Source organism: Mustela nivalis, assembly GCF_964662115.1.
Source record: "Mustela nivalis genome assembly, chromosome: 2".
Classification (NCBI taxonomy): Eukaryota; Metazoa; Chordata; class Mammalia; order Carnivora; family Mustelidae; genus Mustela; species Mustela nivalis.
The window spans coordinates 117,773,858-117,800,561 of NC_139021.1; the positions used below are offsets into that span (position 1 = coordinate 117,773,858).

Below are 26,704 nucleotides of genomic sequence, written 5' to 3' on the forward strand. Positions count from 1 at the left end.
GGGAAGAAATTAAGGGAGTGCGGTTTGTGGATTTGGGCTGCAGCTTTCCTTTAGTACTTCCAAATGTAACAAGTCTGGGGTTGAAAGGAGAAGAGAAGTCATTTGTAAAATTCAAAGTTCACTCACCATTCCGACTCTCTTCATCGATAGCAACTATGGTGGCTGGTGGTCCTCCCCTAGCTAGTTTGCAATCTAAAGAGAGAAAACAACCAAAGGTAAGAAGAAGCAACTGCAGGACACTCACCCTGAGATGAAATTCATTGAGATGAAATTCATTGATATTTAAAAAAGAAAAATCCCACAATCAAATCAATAGGCATCATTACTTTACTTTTAATAATTTTTTAGCTTAAAAAAATTTCATGAGAACCACGTAGATTCCTTGCGACATCATAACACAATCACTTTGTACACCACAAAACTATTCAAATCTTACTGAGAAAACACCAGCAGAGACCACTGGAGAGCAGAAGTCCTTCAGGACAGAGATAATGGGATGGTAATTTAACCCAAAGAAATAACATAAAGGAATGATTAACAAGGATAAATTGTAATTAAAGCTTCACAACAGAAACAAACATAATTGGACTTTAATTGTGATAAAGGGTCTAATTAAAGGGAGTGAATAGAATTTTAATAATGTTCTAAAGAGAATGAAACAAAGACAGACAAGCAGTGTTCATGAGGTTGTTTGGCATTTTTATTTTTGTCATCTTACCCTCATATTGCCAGTCTGGAGTCAAAAGTATAGAGTCATCAATGGAAGCAGATCAGAAAAATGGAAGAAAGAAAGGAAGAAAGAATATATGTATATATTTAGTGTGGATTGAAAGATATAAATAGCACTATATAACAACAGATACATCACATAATGACTTGAGGAAAAGAAATACATAAAATCCTTCTCTCAGATTTTCCAGTTTTAATGTAATATTAACACAGTAACTTGATAATATATGTCATTAGCACCTCCAAACTTTAATAATAAAGTTATTATATTATTAATATTATATTATATGGATAGGCTTGCAAATACTACAAAGTACATTTATATGTTTTCTGTGAAAAGGGAAATACAAGTTACTTCTGAACAGTCTATTATCCCTATGTTGAACAAACCTTAAGGATAGTGCCTGTACATCAAGAGACATGACCAATTTGTTGTCTAATGCCCTGCTAATACCTTGCCAAGAGTCTCATGATAACGAACATGTAAAAAATACCATGAGCTATACTATCCATAATAATTAACATGTGAAGCCTTTGCCCACAAGATGTCACAGCTATGCTTGTGAGATGTAAAGCACTCTGGGAGGTCTTCCGTGAGCCTGAAGGGGCTGTGTTGGCAGTTATAGCTCCAAAGCACAGTCCTTTGACTACAGCGTAAGACAGATTTGCTTAAAGCCATCCAAGTATGTCTGTTATTTGGAAGATTCTGAGGTTATTTATTCATGCATTCATTTGTCCATTCATTCATTTGAACTCTATTATGCACATGGGCATGAATAATAAAGCCTTCAGTATGCTCCATTCTATACTGTAAGGTACATGCTGTCTCACGTGGAGCTGAAAATCTCAGAGGTCTCCGGTGTTTTTCTTTGCCTCCTCATTAATGTTCTAGGAATTCCAAGTCACAACATTTTAGATTTAAAATATCTCATACTCATTACACTCCTCCTCCTTTCTCCACCCCCGACATACACGGTCACTCCTGCTCTTGCAATGATTTCCTCACTACCTCCCAGAAGCTTTGCTATCACCATGTGTTCATTGATTCATCCCGTGAGAATTACATTCATGCACCCAAATCAAAGGTAAAATAATGGCATCTCTCTGCACAAAACCGTGTATGTTTCCTCTGGAGTACAGAAAACTTTCTTACGATACCATTTAAAGCTTTTCAAATCTAAGTGGTTTAGGACAATATTTCAAAAGATGTCAGGTCTCAACATGGTTTATTTACAATTAAGCTTTGTGCCTTTCAGCTATATCAGACCCCTGACTCTTGCAGGAACATACTTTGGATGTTTAGGGAAGTTCTGTTAACTGAATTCATTCTTGCCTCTTTCTGCCCAGCAAAGCTCTGCTCCTTTTGGTAGAACATGATTTCTCCTATTTCATGAAAACTTGCCCACATCCCCACTTGGAATTTGTCTTTTACTTCTTGTTCTCATATATTTTCATCTAGTTTTGTATTCCTCTACGCATTCAAACATTATTCATTCACTCAGGAAAATTTGTGGATGAATTACACTGTGCTGAACAGGGGAATACAAAATTAACAGCTCTGTTCTTCAAAGGTCTCAGGTGAAACAGGTTGGAGACTAACGAGAACAAAGATGCATAAACAATCACACAAGTGTAGGGCAACGTGGTCCATGTGGAGGCAATTCCTTAATCAGTTCACTGACAACATAAATGATTAAAAGGAAAAAGAGACAATGCATGTGGGGAGTGGAAACGGGATACACAAGAAGGCAGAGGCCATTTGTGCAGAAGAGGATAAACGAAACCTGACCAGTTCTTTCCAGAAGCAGTTCTCATATTACCGAACATCTCTTCCCTTTGTCCTTGAGAGAGTAGTTACTTTTGCAAAGTATTCCTTCACCAGCTGGGTATCATTAAATGTATGGATATGCTTTCTCTACTCAGCTAAGCCAAGTGCGACTTCCCACCTCCCAGCTCTAACTAACCCCCTGACCCCTCCACTCAATCCATTCCCTAGCCACAACCAACCCAATTCTTGTTGGCTGTGCCATCTGCTCAAATGCCCTTCCTCCTTCTCTTCTTCCCTGGCTTGACTTCTATTTCTTTAAAAAAAAAAAAAAAAAAACCTGGCAAGGCATCCCCTCTTCCAGAAAATCTTCCTTGTTGTTAGCCCAGATTCAGTGACTCTTCTCTGTAATTCTTCAGTGCCCACGATGTTCCATGCCACACATTACACCACAGCAAAGACAAGTATGTCTTTCTCACAAGAGCTCATCAGACCAAATCTCCATCATAAACATCTTAACAACATTAGTAACCATCATAGTCATTACATTCCACCTTAGTAAACCAGTTCTTAAGACATGGTCCTAAAAGAATGTGTGTTGATTTTTCCTGAACTACAGTCTGCCCAGCTACAACCTCCCATTCAAACCTCCTCCATCCGCCCTGAGAGCTGCCTGAAGTCTCTGTTTTCACGACATCTTCAACATAGAGGTTCAGCTGTGGTTCCTCCCACTTAGTCTGCATTAGGAGACTTTCCCTAAGCTTTCCTCTTCCAGCAGACTCCACCTTCCCCTCACCCCAGTAAGAGTCTTTTTTTTTTTAAGGTTCTTATTTATTTGACAGAGAGAGAGACAGCAAGAGAGGGAACACAAGCAGAGGGAGTGGGAAAGGGAGAAGCAGACTTCCAGATGAGAAGAGAGCCTGACGAGGGGCTCGATCCCACTGGGATCATGACCTGAGCCAAAGGCAGACACTTAATGACTGAGTCACCCGGGCGCACTCTGCCCCCCCCCCCAGTAAGATTGTCTTATATCTAACAAATACTTCAGTTATTTGTGATCAAACCAAAAGTGATGTATTTTTTTTAAAGACTAACAATGCTAGTGAAGAGAGATTAGTCAGATATCTAAAAATAACCTGTTAATAGCATTGTTCACAACAGCTAAAATGTTTGTTTTGGAATGATGCATTCATGAAAGCATGATTAATTAGTTTTGAAAGGCCCCAAAATATTTTCAACAACGAAGTATAGTCAGAATTGTCTTGAAAAAAAAGTAATTTTAGATGGAATAGCCAGGGATGTATTGTGTATGCAAAATATCCAAATGGACATCAAAATAAAGATTATAAAGCAATTTGGGGGCTGGGTGATGCTGTTCTCTATGGCCTATGGATAATTTGTCCAGCACATGAAAGGCAGGTTAGTTGATGACGCTTGTACCTTGGAAATGGAGTTCCCTAATCTATTTAATTTCATCCTTGACTGTCTGGGTTAAATCACAAATTCATTGTTTTTCATGCCTCAAATTTCTAACCTCTTAGGCCACTACCTGCTTCCCATAACCAATTTATTGTAAAGTGCAGGCTATGAATACAAATATCTGAATGCTCAGTGTGATATATTTTTGCAAATTTGTCATCAAGCTAAGAATAAGCCATGTATTTTTAAATAATCTCATGCAACAAGTTGGATTTAACACCCCAAAAGAAGTATTAGAAAAAGACGTAATATCCTGGTTTTAAAGGCACTAAATCTGTGATATGCTATTCTCACTGAAGCCTGAAGCTTAGAGCATGGCACAAATGGGTTACAGAAAGGCAACCATCCAAAATTGTCAAAACATGCTCATTCCTTACCAGGAGGTCACTATAGGCAGGAAAACCACATTTCAAACTTAGCTTATTTTCAAAATATCCTTTTATGGCCAAACAATGTGTTTTCAATAAAATTTCAATAAAACCTACTTACTTGTTTGGTGTTTTTTGGGGGAGGGTAATATTGATATTGTAGGCACCATGGCTGTATTAATCACTTGCATATTTTACTTACCATAGACCTCTCTTCTGAGTCTGGGTCCTACTGTCCAGGTGATACCTACACTTGGAATATCAAAGTTTCCTTAAACATATTGTTATCCTGAGCCCAAACCTGGCCTCTTTCAGTATGTGTTATATCAGTGAATAAGCACACTTCCGCATAAACCAGAAACCAGGTGATCACATTGGAGTTTAACCATTTCCCTCATGTGCCTGGACTGAATCCACCAACAAGTCTTGAATTCCTACAGAATTCAAGCTTCTCATATCTACCTACTGCGTTCAGTCTCCCGTTTCAGCACACTGATCCAATCTCTTCTCAAACAGGTTTGGTAACTATTTTCTCTATTGGCAATCTTGCCCCATTCTTTAATATCTTAATCTACATGATCTTTTATAAGGAACAACTGGCTTACCATTTCATGATCTTCCATTGCTTTTAGGTTAAAACATTTTTTTTTTTAAATGACCTACAATCCTCTGCACAGTCTGATTTTAGAATGAAAACCAAACTGCAAGGCCTACCAGGACCTGTATGATATGGACTCCTCTTCTCTTCCATCTGTTCTTGTACATTCACTTGTTGTCAACATTCCAAATGGACTTGTTTCTTTTCCTCAGGTATTCTATTCTCCATCCTGAGCTACCTCAAGACCTTTCCATATTGCAGTATTTCTTGTTTCTAATCTTTACTCTCAGCCCATCATTCACTTGCATATCCTTTAGATTTTGGTGTATGCCTTACTTTCTCAAAGAAACCATTTCCAAGCCTCAGGTTCCCTGATATATACTCTCATAACTCTGCCTTCTAGTGCCAGTTTATGAATATCTGATTCCTCACTGACAGATCTTCTATTCCTCAGGGTTGTGTCCCGGGGCAGATTTTCTAGAACATAATTGATTCTCAGCAATTATTTATTGAACAAAAGAATTTATGGCTTCAACCAAATTTACACAACTTTTTCAAAGCCCACTGTAACTTAATCTTTATTTTTCCTTTTTAATATTAGAAATATCATTCTCATATACAAGTAATGGAGAAGGAATGAACAACAAATTATCTTAAGATAGAATCATTAATGCTACCTCAGGAGAAGTGTGAAGGGGAGCAGGATGGGCGAGGTCAAAATATGTCACTTGGGTACACAGAGCTGAAGGCAATCAAGACCCAACAGTCAGGAAAAGCCTTTTACCTTTTTTTTTTTTTTTTTTTTTTTTTTAGCAGTGTAAAAGAATCTAGAAAGGAGGCCTATACCAACAAGACAGTTATCACCAGAGATAACTATTTCATCTCAGAGACTTGTCTGCATGTTAAGGCAAACTTCTATTTACCAAACACTTCTTCACATTATCCTGTGAATTGTCTTCCTCCTCTTTGAAGCCCCAGATCCCTGTCCCTTTCCTTAGTCCAAGATGGTATGTATATAAACCTCAACTGCCTGGCTGCCTTTGATTCTCATAGCTTTGTGAGTAATTAATTTTGGTTTCCTCTTTTTAATTTGTCATTATGGGGGTGGGGTGGTTTCAGCCAAGAACCTAGAGAGATAGAGGGAAAATGGCTTTCCCCTTACATGTGAAAATCTACTACTGAGGTAAGAGAAGGGATAGGCCAGTTTTGAAGGACTTTGAGATTCTGTGGGATGAGTAATGGAAGACTGTGGAGAGGTCAGAATGATCGAGAAAGAGGAGAAATTGAAAAACAAGGGAGGAGAAGACGTTCGCTTGTCTCCAGCTGACTAAAATTTCTGTTAAGATTTTATATGCCAACAATCCAGTTGTCTGCACTGAAGAACAATCAGGGAGCAAGACCACCAATATCCTAATAATAGCAAGATGTGTCCCAAGGTCTTTTTTAACTTGGTCAAATTGTATTTGAAGAAATAAAACTCAAAGACCTCAGATACCAAATATTTTATGACAGCAAAAATCACCACTACTTTTGTGTCACCTTAGAATTTTCACACACCAATTTCCTTACCAGCTGCCTATGATTATCAATAAATTATTCTATCACCCAGCAGGGTATTTGATATTATGGAATCATTCAATGTATTTGTGGTACTATGAAATATCCTCCTTCATGGAAAATGGATAAAAGAAATAACTCATTAAATTCTTGGTCATTTCAAATCTTTTGGGAGAGTGTTTTCAGATGTTAAAGCAATTGATCCCTAATATAGTACAGAAGTAAGAACATGTGCTTTAGAGTCAGAAAACCTAATTTCAAATCCTAACTGTGGTCTTTAATAGTAACATAATATTGAACACATTATTAACTTCTCATACCTCAGTTAACATAAATAGGAATAATAGCAAGTGTAAGTACCTCATAGATTTATTGCAATAAGGATAAATGAGATAATCTATGGTAATTTCTTAGAATAGCAGCTAGCAAATTGTACAGGCAGAATAGATACACTTCTAATTTTTACAGTATCATTATTTTAGAAACAATATATTTGGAAAGTCATTCCTATTTTTCCCTCTTGATCAAAAGACAGTAGAGAATCTCTTGGCTTCTCCTAAATATTCATTTGGGGGGTGATCTTATTGACGTATGTGATCAAGAGGTACATTCCCATTAAGGATAAAAGTAGTCATATGAGATGGTACTGATGATTGAGTAGACATAAATATGCTAGAATTCTTATTGCAGATATCAATGTTAGATACACTATCTTAGATTAAATTTAATAGAGGCATATATGATGCTTGAAGTTCAGGTTTAGAAGGTAGAGGGGTGCTCACAGTCATCCACTGGTTCCTCTGTAGTCCTAAAATGTACTGGTGTCCAAGTGATCAAGCAGAAAGGTCAAGAAAGACTTACAGATCTCATGAAACATCTACTCTTCTCAGCATTCCTCTGGTATCAGTTTGGATATTCAAAGTCATCTGAACTCTCTTGTTTAGAAGCCAGTATTTGCACACACACACACACTGAATAAGTTGCTTAGTTCCAAGCAATCTGGCCTCTCATTCAAAGTGGTTCTTGTCTCTCTTTAAATTTCATGTTGCACAAGTATTTTACTTTCAGTTTGCTTGTCACAAGCAGCAGTCTATTCTCACGTTGATTTTCAGAATATTCATTTCCAGATAAATACACATAGGAGTGAAATCTGAAGACAGAAAGATTCCCTCATCCAGTGTTATTATTAACTGGATTATATGATTTGGTTAAGATGTTCCAACAGCATAGTCTGGTAATGCCCCCTGAAGTCATTATCGAGTAACATTCTCCATCAAGGCTTTCGTTAGGACACTTTATGGTAGAGACCGTGGCTCCCTCAGCTACTGTTTTCTTCTGAAGTTACTTCACTTCACTGTAATCAGTCTATCAACAGCAGTAGGCTTGTGCATGGCTGGCATTTGGTGAGAGAGAGAAACGCATTCTTAAGAAGTTAACGAATGAAAGCAATCGAAATAAAGACAAATCAGGGGCTTGTACAAAAAAGGCAGGGTAGAAATTGTCAGTGGAAGTCTGATGAAAAGATCAAGCAAACATTTTAAGGTTATTTTTGCTCACAGGGAATATTACTATACTTGATTATCTTATAATTTTATGTAAATGTATTGTCCAATATGTTAGTCTTTGTACCCAAATGTGAATTTCTTTTTTTAAGAGTTTATGTATTTATTTTTGTGTGCATGCATGAGAGAGACAGAGACAGAGAAAGTATACACAGGAGCCTGAGAGAGGGGTGAGGGATGGTGATGGGGGAGAAACAGAGAGAGAAGCAGACTTTAAATGATTTAAATGTTCCTGCTAGGTAAATTCTACAAAATCTGCTTATCTCTTCATTTTAAAAATTACTTTCACATAATTTTAAATTCACATATTTTAAGTTTATGTAAAATTTAAATTTCACATAATTATGTAAGTAGCAGTTTCTTACCCTTTTCAACTTTCATAAGAAAGCCGTATTTTATTAGCAGATCAAAATAGGCCCAGGATGTATTAGCATTTGTGACGTGCATTTAACATACTGGAACAGTGACAGTACATTTAGTTACATGTCTATACATTGTAAAGGATATAGAGTGATTGGAAGTCATGCAAAGGATTTTCTTTTAAAAATTATCTGAGGAATGCTTACAACTAAAATAAAAAATTTCTTTTAATATAGTAACATAGAGTAAATTGTGTATCTCTTATATAAGTTCTTTGCAAGATTTTGCTCTTATCCTAAAGTCATCTCGAAAGGCATTTTCTGTCGGGTAGCTCATCCTACCACATTATCCAATTTGTCTTTAGGTTTCATCATTGAAATATAAAGGAGAAAAGAAGGCATAAGGGTTTGTGCCAATGAGGAAAAGAAAATTATTCAAGATTCACTTTATGAAAAACAGTTAAAGAATTCATGTTGTTTCCAAAAGCTAATTTATTTTATTTTCTAATTATTCTTAATGAGGTAGCTCCGAAGAAGTTCGCAGTCATGATTCTTACTCAGATCGTCAACAAGGTCAAAGGATAAAAGGGCACATCAACATTGTTGATTGAAACGGCATTCTCCCACAGAGAGATCCCCAAGAAGCCCTTCTTTGCAGCCTGCTTGCCTATTTAAGTCCACTTCCTTGCCACAAGCCAATTATGAGTACCCAAGCTGCCAGTGAAAAGGCAAACTACGGGGTAAGTCATAGAGACAAAAGTTTAAGAACACCAAACCCCCAATACTGTATCCACGTAAGCATCACATCTGTTTTCTTCAATTTTTCCCCCAGCTTTGAGATATTATTGACATAGAACATGCATGACTTTAAGGTGGATGATGTAATGATCTGATCCACATCTAGGCTGTGAAGTGACTGCCAGAGTAAGGTTAGTTAGCACTTTCATACCCTCACATCATTTGCCCCTGCGTCTGTGTAAAGCATTTAAGCTGTACTCCCGCTAAACTTTCAGCATAGAATACAGAATTGTTAATTATAGTCACCGTGTTGGACATTAGAGCTTCAGAAATTTCTCACTTTAGGGCTGGAAGATTGCATTTTCATTTATTTTTAGATTAAGAAATTATCTCTTGATTTCTTTTTCGACTCATTGGTGTTCAGGTGTATGCTTAATATTCACACATTTATGAATTTTCCAGTTTTCTTTCTATTGCTGATTTCTAGTTTTATACCACTGTGGTCAGAAAACAAATACTCAGTATGATTTAAATCTTACATTTGCTGTGTGACCTAACAAATGACCGATCTTGGAGAATGTTCCATGTGAGAAGAATATGTGTGCTGTTGGATGGGATGTTCTGTATGTGTCTGTTAGCTCCATTGGGTTTAAGGTGTGGTTCTAGTTCAATGTTTCCTTCTTGATACTCTATCTGGACCATCCTTCTGTTGTTGAAAGTGGAGTATTAAAGTCCTGTTATTGTTTTGTTGTCTGTCATTTCCTTAAGAACTTTTTATATTTGCTTAATATATGCAGGTGCTCCAATATTGGGTGCATATATAATTGTTATAATTTCTTATTTAATTTATCCCTTTCTTCAATATGTAATGATCTCTTTGCATCTTATTACAGTTTTTTTTTTTTGTTTTGTTTTTACTTAAAATCTATTTTGTTTGATGTCAGTATAGTTACTCATGTTCTCTTTTGGTCTCCATTTTCATGGAATATCCTTTTCCACCCCTTTCTTTGAGTCTATATATGTGTTTGACACTAAAGTGATCTCTCACAGGCAGCACTGATGGGCCTTGTTTTTTAAAACACTTGATCAATATGCCTTTTGATTGGAGAATTCATTCCACTTTCCTTATAGCAATTATTGATAGGTGTGGAATTACTATTCCCATTTCATTGTTTTCTGGCTATTTTGCAGAACCCTTGTTCCTTTCTTCCTCTTCTGCTTTCATTTCTGTGAACTGGTAATTTTCATTTGATATCTTTGATTCTCTCTTCTCTCTCTCTCTCTTTGTAGATCTAGTGAGAATTTTTATTTTTTAGTTATCATGGGGCTTACATAAAACATCTCATAGATATAGCAGTGCGTTTTAAGGTGATAACGTGTCTTTAATTGCATGCAGTAACACTACACTCTTACTGTCACCCCTCATAATTTTCATTTTTGGTGTCACAATTTACCTCTCTTTATACTGTGTATCCACTATCCACAACTCATTATTGTAGCTACAGTTATTTTTAATGCTTTTGTCCTTTAACTTCCACCCTAGAGTTAGGTGATTAACACACACCACATCACAGAATTAGAATATCCTGAATATTCGTGATTCTTACATCATTCTTACATTCTTGCCTTGGTGTCTGGGCATTTGAGGAGGTAGGTACGGCTTCTAGTCTTTACAGATTGGCTTTGGCAGGCAAAGTCCCTCACCATTTAGCTCATCCAGAGACTCTGGTGGTGTCTGTGGGCAGGCTTACTATTGGATTCCTTGGGTGGACAGATATGGTGCCTGGGTCAGCAGGGGATCAGGCCTGGTGCTTTGGCACATGGAGACCAGCCTGGTGCCTGGGTCCATGATGATGAGTTCAAGCATGGGTTTACAGGGGTCAACCAGGTGCAAGTTACTACTGGTGAGGATATAGATTCCGAGTGCCCAGGGTCTAGCCCGGTATTGGGATGGGCCAGGAATCTGGGTTTCATGGAAGCTGGCTTGAGGGCAATGGGGACCAGCCTGGTGCCTGGGTGAGCCTAGAGCCTGGTTTGGAGTCAGCCTGGTGGTTAATTCAGTGAGGACCTGTGTAGTCTTAAGGTACATGGGCAGTCTGGTCCCTACAAGCTGGTCTGGATTCTAGGTCCATGGAGGTTGGCCTGGCACTGGGATGGGTGGAAAGTCTGGGTCTGTAGAAGTCATCCTGATGCTTGTGGGTGCCAACCTTGTGCCTGGATTTGCAGGGGCTTATGGAGAGCCTAGTGGTACAGAAGGTGGAAAACACCAGCGTAATATAAGAATCCCAGTTTGTTGAGGCTGTTGGAAGCCTGCCAGTATCCTTGGGAACCAGTAGGCACCAGTGAGGTCTGGGAGACTCATGCATATGTTCCAGGTGTAGCAATACTTCAACATAAAGCTGATCCACTAGATCTACAAGATCCATTGTGCTGGAGTACATTTCCTACTAAGTGAAAGAATATGAACTTATATTTCTGGACCCCCAGAAGAGTGTGACAATATAGAACTGTTTTTAAAGATTTATTTATGTATGAGAGAGAAAGAAAGAGAGGGAGCGAGCACACAAGCAGGGGAAGAGGCAGAGGAAGAGACAGAATCTCAAGGAGACTCCCCACTGAGTGCAGAGTCTAAGGAGATGCAGAGCCTTAGGGGATGCAGGGCTCAATACTATGACCCTGAGATCATGGGCCTGAGCCAAAAACAGAGTCTATGGTTTAACTGACTGAGCCACCCAGGCTCCCAATTATGGAACTTTCTGTTTCATTGTCTATGATATAACTATTCTATGTATGAAGTGTGGGGGTTGTTAAAGGAAGCAGGGAAACATATTTGGTTGCACTGTCTGGCTGGAAAATTCACATATTTAAATACACATAGATAAGAGGAAATTCGGAAATGTTTTCCCTTTGCTTTATTTTCCCATTTCTAAATGCTAGGGACATTTCTCTTCTCTCAAGAAGAGAAAGAAGAAGGCCTAAGAGTGGCATGGTGAGAGGCTAGAGCTGAGAGTTATGGGAGAAGTGCCTAAAAAATAACAAAATCCACAAAATGTCGGTGTCCTACATCTCCATGTGCTTCTGTGGCTTGCTTTCACTGTCTTCCTCAGGCACAATTCCTAGTGACACGATGTGCTGAGGGCCAAACAGCTAGAAGTCATTCCAGGGGACAGCTGAATATAGAACCACAAGCTCCCAATGAATCTCTGGTCTCTTCATTGTGTCACAATGAATACCAAGTGTCAGAGGGGTAAAGTCATCATGTGTCAACTATTCTTAAAATGATAGTCTTTCATTTCACAAATAAGCCCTTTCCGCATCGTCAGCCTTGCAGATTGATATAAAAAACAAGTCAGGGTCATAATATGATCCTACATTTCTTGGACAGAGAGAAAACTTTGGTTGACAAGTTTGGCAAAAGGCAGTGTGGCCACGGTTCAAACATGCCTGTGCTTATTTCAATTAATCCCTTCAAGAAAGGGAAGGGGGTACTATAATTTCAGATGGAGCCATAAGAATAAAAATCATGTTATTGATAAACTATTTTGTCAGGGGGGAACTTGGAAGTTTTCCTTAGAGTCCTCAAAGACTGAAAATAACCAAGTATTGAAGATGATGATATCACCCTTGGCATTTAGAGATGATATTTTTGACAGCTTGGTATCCACATGTACAACACACGATGCATGGAGCTTTACATCCTGCAGAGCCTACAATTCCCAGGTTCATTTTTTGACAATCGTCTGTACAGACACTTGTGGTTTTGAAGGGCTGCTGCTATTTAAGAGACCTTCTGAAGGGCAGGACTCTGTATTTTATTTCTCTGTGTTTGCTCATATCACATATTTTGCTGACAGTGAGTCTGAAGGACACTTTCTGGTTATAACTGCCCCTCTTCTTGCTTTCTCAGTAACACGGTTTCTTATTTCACATTTGGCCCCCTATTCCTAGCTTTGCATGTCTGATGGTACACACTTGGCAATTTTCTGTTGAGAGGGCAATACTACAAATAGCAGAAATTAATCTTTCCAGAACTTCTGTTACATCAAAATAATATTGTTTTATCTCTCCGCAAATTAGTTTACTTGAATATTGGCAATGGACTTGTTGGACTGTTGTTAGATTTTTTTTTTTCCGCATTAACTTTGGTAATATCCCTAACATCAAGAGGTTTTTTAAATTTTATTTATTTATTTATTTATTTATTTATTTATTTTATTTCAGTGATCACAGGCACAATCAAAAACCAGAGAATGAGATGAACATAGCTCCCAAGATCCCAAATGTCTATACACTAATGGTCAAGAACTTGATACGTAGAGAAAGATCTGGTCCTTCACTCAGAATCAAAGCTACTTTTCCATACTCCTATAATAAAATTTATTTTCTTCTTTCTTAATGCATAATGCATTATAAAAACTAATACAGGTAGAGAATGTGTAAGAAAAAATAGACATGCCTAAAGGAAGGCACAGTTTCAATGTGAGAGCAAGGGCAGAGAGAGTAAAAATCATTAAAAGTATGTAAAAGAATTCTCAAAGCATAATTGTCTGGAGCAAATACCGTCCTTCTGTTTGTTCTGCACTGGTTCCTGGCACATTGTACTAATTAAAACTTATGCTAATAACATTAACTCATCCTCCTAAGTTCTAATTTATTCAAACTCTTTAAAGAATGGAAAAGCATACTATCTATTATAGAGAGATTTACATCTATGGGGTTTATAATAAAAACAAATCCTAATTAAAATGAAGTGGTATTTTTGTTCTGTCCAATTATTTAAAAAAATATTAAAAGAATCCTAGAGTTGGTTAAAAAGTTAGGAAATGCAAAGTACTAGGTGATTTGGGGGGGAGATACAAACTGTTTTTTAAGAAGGCAGAAAAAAATGGCAAGGTTTTTAAGAAAACTGCACTTTCATGGGGAAATTTTACTCTGGGACCATACTTATACAGAAATAATCAGACAAGTATACACTGCTGCTACAAGTGCAAACAACAGTAATTGTGTTCACTCGTTGTGATTCAGGTATACTCTATGGTATAGAGGCAGGTCCTGCAGATGGTCCTGCCGATCAGCCCACCCACTCTCACTGTTTATCTAGCATGGGATTTTGTTCTCCAGAGACTATGGCACTTGAACAGGCATGTCCTAGATTCATTCACAGTAGGATTCACCTGGTAACCTGCCAAAGAGAGCAAAATGTCATGACACACGGAAGAAAGAGGGTCCTGAGACCACGAACTCAGAAACACAGAAGGTGAGAAGCGTGTGTTTTTTCCAAGGCAGGTGTGCAAGATAAAGCAGTGGGAGGTACAGGCGCTGCAGATGTTGCAGGTGCTACACCCAAGGACACAGGTGCTGTAGGTGTGGGTACAGCTGCTGCAGGTGTGGGCACAGGTGGTGCAGGTGGTGCAGGTGTGAGTGCAGGTGGTGCAGGCGTGAGTGCAGGTGTTGAAGGTGTGGGCACAGGTGAGGCAGGTTCACGTGCAGGTGCTACACCTTTGGGGATTGCACTACTGATGTTCTGGATCCTCACAGATGAGTGTTTCTCTGTCTTTCTTCATCCTGCCTCTAATCCAAGCTTAGTTTTCTGACCCTTCCAAGTCACCCAAGCCACTCCAGACTCAACAGGTTCCTTGCATTCTATTTTTTGTGCTATAAAATCATCTGATGATTTGAAATCAGCCACAAGGAAGTATGTTTGTGCCATTGAAGAAATTATGATCTTATTTTAGGTGGATTTAAAACTTATTTTTATTAAAGATTTTATTTATTTATTTACTTACTTACTTATTTATTTATTGAGAGAAAGAGAGCACAAGGGAGAGGGAGAATGAGAAGCAGAATCCTGCAGGAGAATTGCCATTGTCCCTCAATGCGGGACTCAATTCCAGGACCCCGAGATCATGACCTGAGCTGAGGACAGATGCTTAACTGACTGAGCTACCCAGGTGCCACTATGTAAAAACTTTCAACAAAAATCTAGTAAATGATCATTATTATCATTATTGTTTTTAGTTACTTAAAACTTCCTAAATTGCTCATGTATCACACTTAAAAGAAAACCCACAATAAAGACAACTTGGAATATAAAATAAAGAACTGCACTTACCTAGAAAAAAAATATATATATATAGATAATATCACAAAGATTCTAAATAGAATGAAAAACCTTATAAACAATATAGGATATAGAATATAGATTGTTGTAATGGAGTGAAATCAGTTTTATTAGAACAGGGGTAGATTTAAAGTCTGTTAAGTCCATGAAAATTGCTTTCTTGTCATCCTGCCACATTGAAGACCTCCAGAAGCTGTCATTTCACCTGCTACATGTGGAGTGACAGCTACTCCTTAACACCTCCTTCAACTCAGCAGGATCCCCATCAATTCTGATGGAAATCTGGCACAGGGTTCTGAGAGCAGCACAACAGATACAAATCTCAAAGGGTCAGTGACTTCTAGTTTACTTGAGGGACTGAGCTAGAGGTCCTATGATGCTGTTGTCATGATGTCTCCGGAAAGCTCACTGCAGGGGGCTCACATTCAGATCAAAGGCCAGGGAAGAGCCAGCAGCCAGGGAATATTTTGTCAGCACTCACTGTGTTCAAAACATTTCAACTCTCCTTTCTCCACCTCTACTCTATTTTTCTTCCATTTATTGTATACAGTGAGCTATGTCCCACTATGAATAAAGCAAGGCAATCATATATTTGGAAAACAAAATAGTCGAGCGTGCAGTTTAACATGGCATTTAGCACCACTTTAGGTTTCTCAAGAAAATGTTTTATTTACGCAGCCAGCCATCCCGCCATCCATCTCCTGTCACTATTCTTTGTTTACTGATACTTGGTTTTTCCTTTTAAAAAATGTCAAGTATATCAGATACACACACACAAAAGGGCACGTAATATATTTGTAGAGTTTAAAAATCAATAATATTACAATAAAATGAATATTTATGTCCAGACCCCCCACATAAAAGATTACTAGCACATCATAAATCTTCTGTGTGCCCTGTGGTAGAGTTTTACAAGATTTGTGCGATTTGTATAATAGAATTACCTTGTGTGTGTTCTGCAACTTGCCTCTTTCTCTGCAATATTATCTTCTGAGATTAATCCATACTGAAGCAAGTACCTTCAAGGACTTGATGCTATGGAGTACCCATTGTATAATTAGACTACACTCCATAGACCCTTTCTCCTACTGGGAATATTACTATTATTATGAGGCCGTGTGTGTGTGTGTGTGTGTGTGTGTGTGTGTGTGTGTCTATAAACAAAATGTTAGGAACAATGCACATTATGGTATATTTCTCTTAGTAATTAGAACGATATTTTAGGGGCATATTCTTGGGAACAGAAGTGCTGGGTCATAATTATGGTATGTACTTAAATTTACAAAATAATTTCAAATTGTTTTCCTAAATTGCTGTATCATTTTCATGGTTAGCAGCAATTTCAGAGTTCCTCTGTCTCCTCAGCTTCCATAACAGCTGATATACGATATTTGTCATTTTGACTGTTGTGACATAATATTTTATGTTCTTACATTCACATTTTTTTCTGACTACTTGGCAACTTCTAATGTTGAATGAACACAAGTGTCTCTTCTATGGAATGCTTATTCAATTTTCTATTGTATTGCTTATCTTTCTTTTTTAATTAATGTATTCAGGTAACAAATCAATTATTGTTTACATGTGTTGAAAATATATTTCATGGAATATACTACCATAATCGTTTGGGTCTTTCAACAAAGAAGCTTCTTATTTTTAACCCAGGTGCCCCTAGGAAGCTTCTTATTTTTAATGTATCATCCTTATACATTTTTTTCTTTATGTGGCTGACTTAAGAAAACCTTCTTGGTCCTAAGGGCATGAGCTTATTTTTCTTAAATTTCTTTAGTTTTATATTTGTGTCCTTCGCATATAAGTCATTAATATTTTTGGAACTGATTGTTGTAATTATTTAATAAATGCTTATTAATAAAAGAACAATTTTCAATTTCTTTGTGAAAAATCAACTATTTTAGAACAATTTGTGAAAGGTTTAATCACATCCTAATTAATCTGCAAATGCTGTGTTGTTTATACTATTTATTATGGTACATGTGTAGATTAGTTTTTACACCTCTCATTTGGTTTCTTTGATCTCGCCCTGCACTAATACCCCACTGCTTTGTTTATTACACCTTTAAAATGAGCATCCATGACTGGTAGGAAAAAAAACACACCCATTTTATTCTTAGTCCTTAGAATTTCTTAGTGAATCTCAATACCCCCACCCATGTAATCAGAGTCAGGTTATGAAATTCTAGAGAAAACAATTTAGGAATTTGGATTGCATTGGCAATTTATTTGTAGATCACCTTCTACACTGATGCTTATTTTTTCAGAGGTTGTTATCTCAATGGCAAAGTACAGAGTGAGAAGTCAAGCCTCTGTGCTAGGTCTGTGCCTAATGCTGTCTCTTACATGAAACCTTTGAATGGCATTGTCAGCTCTCTTTTGTTCCTAAAATTTAAGTGTCATGGTTAATACAGCAGAGACATTAAAATACAGTAATTAAGAACTTGACTTTTACTACTGGTTTGCCTGGGTTTGAATCCTACCTGATGGTCCAGTCTTACTACGTTTTGGAAAACTTACTTAGCCCTTCTGAGTTTCAGCTCACCTGTTGTTAAAAGGGGATAACAAGACTATTTATAGAGTTGCTGCAAGGAGTAAATGACATCATCATAAAGCAGATGGATAATATCTGACACACAGTAAGAGTCATGTAAGCATTAACCTATCCATAGTTATTAAATAGGATACCAGCTGATCGGGAATGTCCACATTACTCAGGCAAGAGTGGATGACAAGGACTTACCTGTTATCAGGAAACCTTCATCGAACTCTTTACTATAAATCAATAACTTAACTTCACTGTTTATCTTTTCATGGAATTTGTACAGATCAATTTATTGGAGATAATAGTCTGTTGCTCTGATCAAACAATTCACTTATCAAACAATAGTTGATTGGTTCAAAATACTGACCTCACAATGCCCACTAATCCTAAAATATCATATTAAGTTTTCCCAATCTTAATTAGTTCCTTGCCTTGAAAGATCTGTATAGCATCATTTCAGCCCAGACACAAGACTTTATAAACACCCCACTCTGACTTACCCTTCTAAGACACTGGTAAAATTCTTTCAAGGTATGTCCTCTCTGATCACTCTACATTCTAGTAAATTTAGGTATGCATTACTAACAGATTATCTGGTGATATAATGAGATCAGTACCCTGAAATCAGGACTGTGGTCCACTTGACACAGCCTCCCTCCTATGGCCCAAGACTCTTGATTTGGAAATGCTCTACTGGAGAATTCTTAAGGAAATCTCTTCTACTCAGATTGTACAGTGTACATATTGATATGGAATTTGATCTTTGTTTTATCAAGTTCCCAAATACTAATATTATTTTGTCTGCTGGGAAATAGGATCTCCTATTTGTGTAATCTGATCAGGTTTGAAATTTTTTTTTTTAAAGATTTTATTTATTTATTTGACAGAGAGAAATCACAAGTAGATGGAGAGGCAGGCAGAGAGAGAGAGAAGGAAGCAGGCTCCCTGCTGAGCAGAGAGCCCGATGCGGGACTTGATCCCAGGACCCTGAGATCATGACCTGAGCCGAAGGCAGCGGCTTAACCCACTGAGCCACCCAGGTGCCCAGGTTTGAAATTTTTAATGCTTGATGGAAATCTGCCTTATTACTGACATCACTCATTGCCTCCTTCTGTCCTCATCAGTTATTATGAATCTATTAAGAGGAAGTTTCAGGGCGCCTGGGTGGCTCAGTGGGTTGAACCGCTGCCTTCTGCTTGGGTCGTGATCTTAGGGTCCTGGGATGGAGTCCAGCATCCAGCAACTGCTCAGTGGGGAGCCTGTTCCCTCCTCCCCCCACCCCGCTCTGCCTGCCTCTCTTTCTACTTGTGATCTCTCTTTGTCAAATAAATAAATAAAATTAAAAAAAAAAAAGACATTTCTAGGAAGAAGGCCAAACATTTACACTGATCAACTGACTCCTAGAGACAGCCCAATAACAGACAAGTTCAAAATATTCTTTCTCAGACTGGTATCCTTTGGACAAACTTTGCCTGTGATCACTTTTCAAAGGCTTATGTGAATGTCCCTAATTCTTGTTTAGTCCATAAGAATCTGGATCTGTATGAAATCTACTATGAAAAAATTCTGTTCACCAAGAATCTCAGGCTATTGGATTGGGGATTTAAAAAAATAGCCACCAATGAACTTAGGGGCCCAAGAGACAGCATGCAAAATCAAGACTTTGAATGATCTGTTGCCAGATTCTCCTGGTTTTGTATCATTCTAAGTCTAAAGTTTTGCCTTTAGCCGTTTTGGATTCTTGCTTCTTACAGATATTTGCATCATGAATCTAATTCATGTGATTACATTTCAAAAGGCATAATTTTATCAAGGACAGTTTAAAAGCAGGGGGCTACTCTGCAAAAATTGATACAAACAAAAATTTGAACTTGGGAGGTGTTGTAAGATGGAAGGGAGCTGAAGTTCCATCACAACTTGAACTCAGTGTCTTTTCTTTGCTTTTCATCTGCTCTTGTTTGTTTCCTATCATCTTCCTCCTTTACCCCCTCTCCTGACTTGGTCCTCTCACCTTCTGGCCAGTCTGGGATTCATAAATATCAACTGCCTCTTCACATCAAACCAAATGAGGCATGTGCAACCACATGTTTATAGCAGCAATGTCCACAACAGCCAAAATATGGAAAGAACCTATATGTCCATCAACAGATGAATGGATAAAGCTGATGTGGTGTATATATGGGATACTATGCAGCCATCAAAAGAAAAATCTTGTCATTTGCAACAACATGGATAGAACTAGAGGGTATTATGCTGAGCAAAATAAGTCAACCAGAGAAAGACAATTATCATATGATCTCTATGATATGAGGAATTTGAGAGGCAGGGCAGGGGTTGTGTGGGGTGGTGAAAGAAAAAAGGAAACAAGATGGGATCAGGAGGGAGACAAACCATAAAAGACTCTTAATCTCACAAAACAAACTAAGGGTTGCTGGTGGGTGGGTGGAGGGGTTAGGGAGAAGGTGGTTGAGTTATGGACATTGGTGAGTGCTATGAAATGTGTAAGCCTGACAATTCATAGACATGTACCCCGGGGCAAATTACACATTATATGTTAATAAAAATAATAAAGTAAAAAAACAAAACCAAAAACCAAAAACCAAATACTCTTTGGAAATGGCCAAGCCTTGACAGGTTATTTTTAGACTTCCTCTAAGTCTGAACTAAGAATCATGGTGTGAGACTTTGCAAAGTCTAAACAAAATACAGAGAAATTATGGAGGAATTTAAAACCATTCCAACAACATGGACTCTTAAGGCCCCCAGATTTATAAAAGTGTTTCATAAGGTAGTAAAAAAAAAAAAAAAAAAAAAAAGTAGATGTTAAAAAATATCAGATGAAAAAGTATAGTCAGGAGAATCCCAGGGTGACTGAAAGACCCTAAATTTGACAGAAAACCAGAAGTATGTAGGAGTTCTGTTTGTAATAAAGAAAATATTTTAAAGTCTACTCCAAAGAGTTTCCTGTGAAAATAAATTGGACTTTAATCTAGTCCTAAAACAGAAAAGGTAACTCCACTGTAAATTTGAAGAAAAGACTCTAAAAATCTTTAGAAACAGATCTTGAAAGAGGTGGAACCTGGGCTCCCTACCCCTTTTCTGTGAGGAGTCGGAAGTCATGGTGAGGGTGTGGAAAACACAGAAGGACCTGGAATGGGAACAGCTCCACTGCAGGGAGAACACCAACCCCGCACTGAACACTTGGAAGCAGCTTTGAAACAAAAGCAGAATTTGACTCAGAATAAATAGTCTTAGAGATAAAACAACTAGATATTTTCACCTAATTCATCAAGCACCAGGGGAAGAAGTCCCCTTACTAAAAACATTGTAGGTAGTGTAAGCAGCAAGAATATGGGAAAAAAGACAGTTATCCTATAGTAGCTGTGAAAATAACGGGGGGAGGATGTAATCAGGAAAGCTGGTGCTGACATGAGGGGTAATCGTGTACCCGATTCCCTCATGTTACCCTTAAAGTCAAAATGAAAAAATTCTCCAAATATTAAAAACCAGTTTTGAAGTTTTTGATTGACTCAGACGCAGAGATTTAACCCACAAACCCTGTTGTACATGTACACCATCTCCCTGAGAATCAATGAGGGGCTTCAGGATGGACAAGTACAAAAACCCACAGACACTTGCCCTTTTACCCTCAGACCTTTAAAATTATTTCCTCCCTTGTGACCAACACCTATTCATTCAGTGGGCACAGATGCACTATAAAAATGGAACTACCCATTTTAATGCTTTCAGAGGACTTTCTCTTTAGTTCCCTTGAGATCATCTGTTCACAATCAGATCAGACCTAATTTGGACAATGTCTTACTAGTAGCCTTCTGTCTAAATTGAGACCAAATTGAGTTTCTCTAGGTTTCTAGTATTAGTGGGAAAAAAAAATCCTAGTGATATTGGCAGAATAATTGGAGAAGGACCCATTACATTCTGAATGACCCATCAAAATCTCTATCTACACTGACCCCTATTACCAAAAGCAAAAGGAGGACAAAAGCCAGCAATTATGGATGCAACCAGAAGATATTATGTCCAGTGAAATAAGTCAGAGAATGAAAGACAAATAGCATATGATGTCACTTATATGTAGAATGTAAAATACAAAATAAAGGACCAAACAAACAACAACAGAAAAACAAAGCAGACTCTTAAATAAAGAGAACAAACACATAATTGCCAGATGGGACATCAATAGAGGAACAGGTGAAATGAGTGACAGAGATTAGAAGGTACAAAATTCTAGTTCTAAAACTCGGAAGTCATGTGGATGGAAAGTACAGCATTGGGAATATAGTCAGTAATATCATACTAACTCGGCGACAGTAACAAGACTTATCATGGTGATCATTTTGTAATGTATGTAAGTGTCAAATCACTATGTTGTGTACCTAAGATTAATATGCTATTTATGTCAAGTATTTGTCAAAAAAAGTGAACTGCAGAAAAACCTAATCCAGAAAGAATTCAATATACCTCGCACCAGTTCTTGCAACAATCTTCCCCGATTCCATAAATCTAATGTACTGGGGTACCCATTCATTTAGGACTTCGGACCATGAACAAAACATTCGTTCTTATTTCCCCACGATCAAAAGATTATTTTGATTGCCATGCCACCAATTGAGCTTATGCGTTGTTTTTTTTTTTTTTTTTTTCATTCTAAATCCACATTCTGTTTTCCTACTGTCCCTTTTGGATCAAGAAAGTAAACACTTGTTAGTCTTTTCCCTGGAAAATCTAAAATATACCTACACAATTTTAGCCCAGAGCATCGCCCTACTCTTGACAAGTCCTCAACCAAAATCTAAAAAAACATGAATTTCTCCCTGGTTCTACCCTTATCCAATATTCAGGCAAACTTGGGCCATGTTTTAAATGATAGCATGAGATTTGAGACTGACTCTACTACTCACAGCTCAAAAGCATATAAAGTTTCCAAAGACATATAATTTTCTTAGGAAAAAACTGTACTGTTTAGGAAATAGCTGGTCCAGGGGAATACACATACCACTCTTGAGAGACTACAAACCAGGTGAAACTTTTCTAGGACTATTGATGGACTCTTAAGTTATTACTGTCTCTTGTGCACAATGCAACAATAAACAAGTACAGATTAAAAAAAAAAAAACTTTTTTAAAAAGAAGTTTTTCGGATCTCATAAGTTACTCCATGTGGTAGGTTCCCAACATTTTTGAAATTACCACACCTCTAAGATGTAACTTAGTTGTGATAACTGAATCCTGTCCTTGGATTTCTAACATAATCAGTATGAGTAAGTGTGTGTGTGTGTGTGTGTGTGTGTGTGTATGCATTCATACATCTGATTTAAAGTTAAATGGATGGCCTTCCTAATAATCTTGACTTTTTTTTAACCAATTTTTTTATTTTATCTATTTATTTTAACAATCCGTTGATGTTCAGACTTAATCAGAATCTTTGAAAATCAATTATTTACTACAACCTTTGCCTAGACTTGGTGGCAAAAGCCTATTGCTGTATGATGCTTGATTTTTGTTTGTTTGTTTGTTTGTTTGTTTCCTTTTTCTGACAGTGTACATTTCTCATCAAGCAGACTTCCTTTCTGTGAACTTCCATGAATTCTACCCTTTCTAGTCATCACTGTGACATTGAAAATCCTGCTACTCTATTCCCCTTTAAGACAAGATTTCTGTGATTGTCTCTGTCTGTCCACACCCAACTATACCTTGAATAATCAGGGATGAAATCATCCAGGTGGCAGGATGAATCCCACTAACCTGAACTAGTGAGTACTGAGAGAAGATACAGTATCTCTACTCTCTTTGGACTAGCTCATGATTCTGGAATGCTATGGGAACAACAGGGCTTTCGACCTTAGCAGAAATTAAAAGAAATCAATAGCTTAATGAATTTCTTAAGAAGGTGGGTGTCATAAACGTAGGAGCTCATTAAAAAGTTCATGAATAATTCTGAATAGTTTTCTTCTCTCTTTAAACTATGCTATGGCTCAGAGTTTGTCTGGAGCATTGGACAATAACAGAACTCATCATTTGAGAATTTTGTAATCTTGGGCAGGTAATGCTTCCAAACAGAGCAGTCCAAGAAATAATATCAGCCACTCAGGATAGAACATGAAGCATTTTCGAAAAATGTTCTGCTCATATATTTTTTTTTTAAAGATTTTATTTGATAGAGAGGGAAATCACAAGCAGGCAGAGAGAGGGGAGAAAGCAGGCTCCCTGCGGAGCAGAGAGCCCGACGCGGGGCTCGATCCCAGGACCCTGGGATCGTGACCTGAGCTGAAGGAAGAGGCTTTAACCCACTGAGCCACCCAGGTGCCCCTCTGCTCATATTTTTATAGGTATTTCTAGTGTCTTCTTGTTACTAGGATACAAAGAACTCAAAAAGCAAAATAAATAAAATAAAATTAGATTATTTGTCTAATAGCTCCACATTTCTCATTTTAAGGCAGACAATTTTGGCTCCTAGGTTAGAAGTGTACAATCACCTGATCCTAATTTTTATTTGGCATCTATCAGTAATTCAGCATTCACTTGTGTATCCCCATGGTCTTAAATTCTCCTACGTAGCCCCAGTGTCATAAGTGACCCAACAAACGAACAGAAAAATGTCAAAAGGACAGAAAAATGTGATCTACATCATGGAGTTAGTTTTAGAAAATATTATTTGAACCTCTGGGCATAAGTGGAAGGCATTTGCTGAAACAGCGTCAACTTTGCCTGAACCTCTCATTCTCAAAGGTATTTAAGACAAAGCTTTTACACCCTTAGGAGGCTCTAGGGGGCAGTGGTGATTATAGCCCATCTTTTCTCTATGTGTACTTTCTGAGTAACTGCACCTATCCTATGAATGAGTTAGTAGTTCATGTTTAAAAGTAACAGCTCTCCTTTGTTCTACTCCTTCCTTGCTTTGGGTTAGTCGATGACACCTCCAGATAATTTTCTCAATAAAAACCAAGTCTAAGCCTGGGCAGGCACTGTTCTCTGGAGGCAGTCTAGCCCATCCGCTCAGTACCGAGGCTGAGTGTTTTATCCTCCAAGCGCAGCGACAACACAAGGCACAGAAATGTCCCCTGCCCCAAACCTGGTTTGCAGTCACGATCCTTCAAACAGAAGTGTGGATCTTGGCTGATCCTTTATCTGGATGATAGCTGTTTATCCTCCAGCTTCAGCTGGACCACAAGAGAAGTGGGAGAAATTAGAGGACATTGATGCTACCTAACTATTCTGCCGGTGGTTTGTTTTGACAAAACAAGAACAACAAACAAACAAACCAACAAACTTCCTCATGGAAAGAAAAGATGATAATTCAATAAAGTACTGTTTGCCTCAGGAAGTTTTTTGGAGATAGCACTAAATAGCTTATTCATCAAAACAACACTTATCAGGCCCCCTAACCACGTACAGAACTTAAATATTGTATCATGGAATTAGCCCTGCCCCAGCTCATTCCTGCCTTGAATCCCTGCAGCCTCATCCTCAAAGCTCCTTGTGTCTCACTTCCGACTTCCTGTTTCTGAGAGAGTGGTCAGTATTTTTTTTTCTTTTTTAATCTATTCATTTATTATAGAGAAAGAGAATTTGCGCAAGGGTGGAGCGGGGGAAGAGAACCTCAAACGGATTCCCCACTTGAGCATGGAGCCTCAGGCAGGATTGGACCTCAAGACCCTGACATCCTGACCTGAGCTGAAAGCAACAGTCAGACTCTCAACTAAGGGCCCCACCCAGGCACTTGAGATACCCGTACATTTTTGTCAGAGGAGTGTTTACTCCTGTTGCAATAACTTCCAATAAACATAGATTATCTTAGCACAGTATTTTCCTTGGAGTAAACGCAAACAACTGGTGTTTTATTTCCATTATTTTCACGGCTAGCATCATGGTATTTCTCTATCATTTACTGTTGTGAGAAGGCGTGAGAAAAAAATCATCTGTATTTTTTTCCCTAAAACTACCGTGTTTGTCTCTTTGAGATAGCTTTTTCCAAAGACTTATCCCACACCTTACTTCCTTTTTGATTATTTTTTCATATGCTTTTTACATAAATTTAACTGTTTTCATCAGCTTGTTCAGTCCATTTCTTTTTTTGTTTTAATTTTTACTATGTAAGACGCACATTGCATGGGAGATTTAAATTCTATAACAAGGACAGAGCTGAGCACAGAACCTGACAGATCCTAAGTGCTCAGTAATGGTCCTCATTACTTTGCTGCTGCTCCTGGGAGGCCAAAGGATAATGTATTTAAAGCTCCTAGTAGGTACTCCCTTAAAAATAGCTATTAATCTTGTTATGGAGCCCTGGTGGACCAACGACCTCTGTGTAAATGAAACCACTTGCAGAGGTCAGGTTTTCAAAATATTTCACAAACATTCAATGATGTATTTTTAGTAGGAACAAGTCATAGCTCTTAAAATGCCAAGTGCAAGGCACTGAGTACGTGTTGGCATATGTGGTCTACTTATTACTCTCAAGATAAATTACAGGGACCATATTTTCTGAATCTCCTTCAGAGAATAAAGTATAAATCTTTCTCTCCCCCACCAAAAACCCTCAGTGACCAAGCAAACATCAATTTGGTCCAATAGTAAATGTCCTCAAAGACTACCAATGAGAAATAACCACTTTATATGTATATATTTTAATAATTACTGTTTCTTGAAAACAAAACAAGCATGCATTAGACAGAATTAGTTTCTGACTTTGGAGATGATTGGCTTAAATGCGAATTATGTCACTGTTGCAGTAAGTTTACTCGACAATTTAATTTGTCTTAAAGGAAAAAAAAGTTGCTTACTCTTTCATGCTAGTAAAACAAATTAAATTAATTTCATAAGTAAAATTTTATCACTGTATACAATGCTG

The 26,704-nt window shown here is 37.8% G+C and overlaps 1 protein-coding gene across 1 annotated transcript in view; it reads right to left on the bottom strand.

Annotated features, from left to right (window-relative positions):
• PCDH15 (protocadherin related 15) overlaps positions 1-26,704 on the bottom strand; it is a 1,700,294-nt gene that overhangs the window by 639,242 nt on the left and 1,034,348 nt on the right. The window contains exons 6-7 of the mRNA XM_082719991.1: positions 719-733; positions 127-192 (exon numbers count right to left, since the gene is read on the bottom strand). Of these exons, the coding sequence (XP_082576117.1) occupies positions 127-192; positions 719-733 (81 nt within the window). The remainder of the gene's footprint in view (positions 1-126; positions 193-718; positions 734-26,704) is intronic.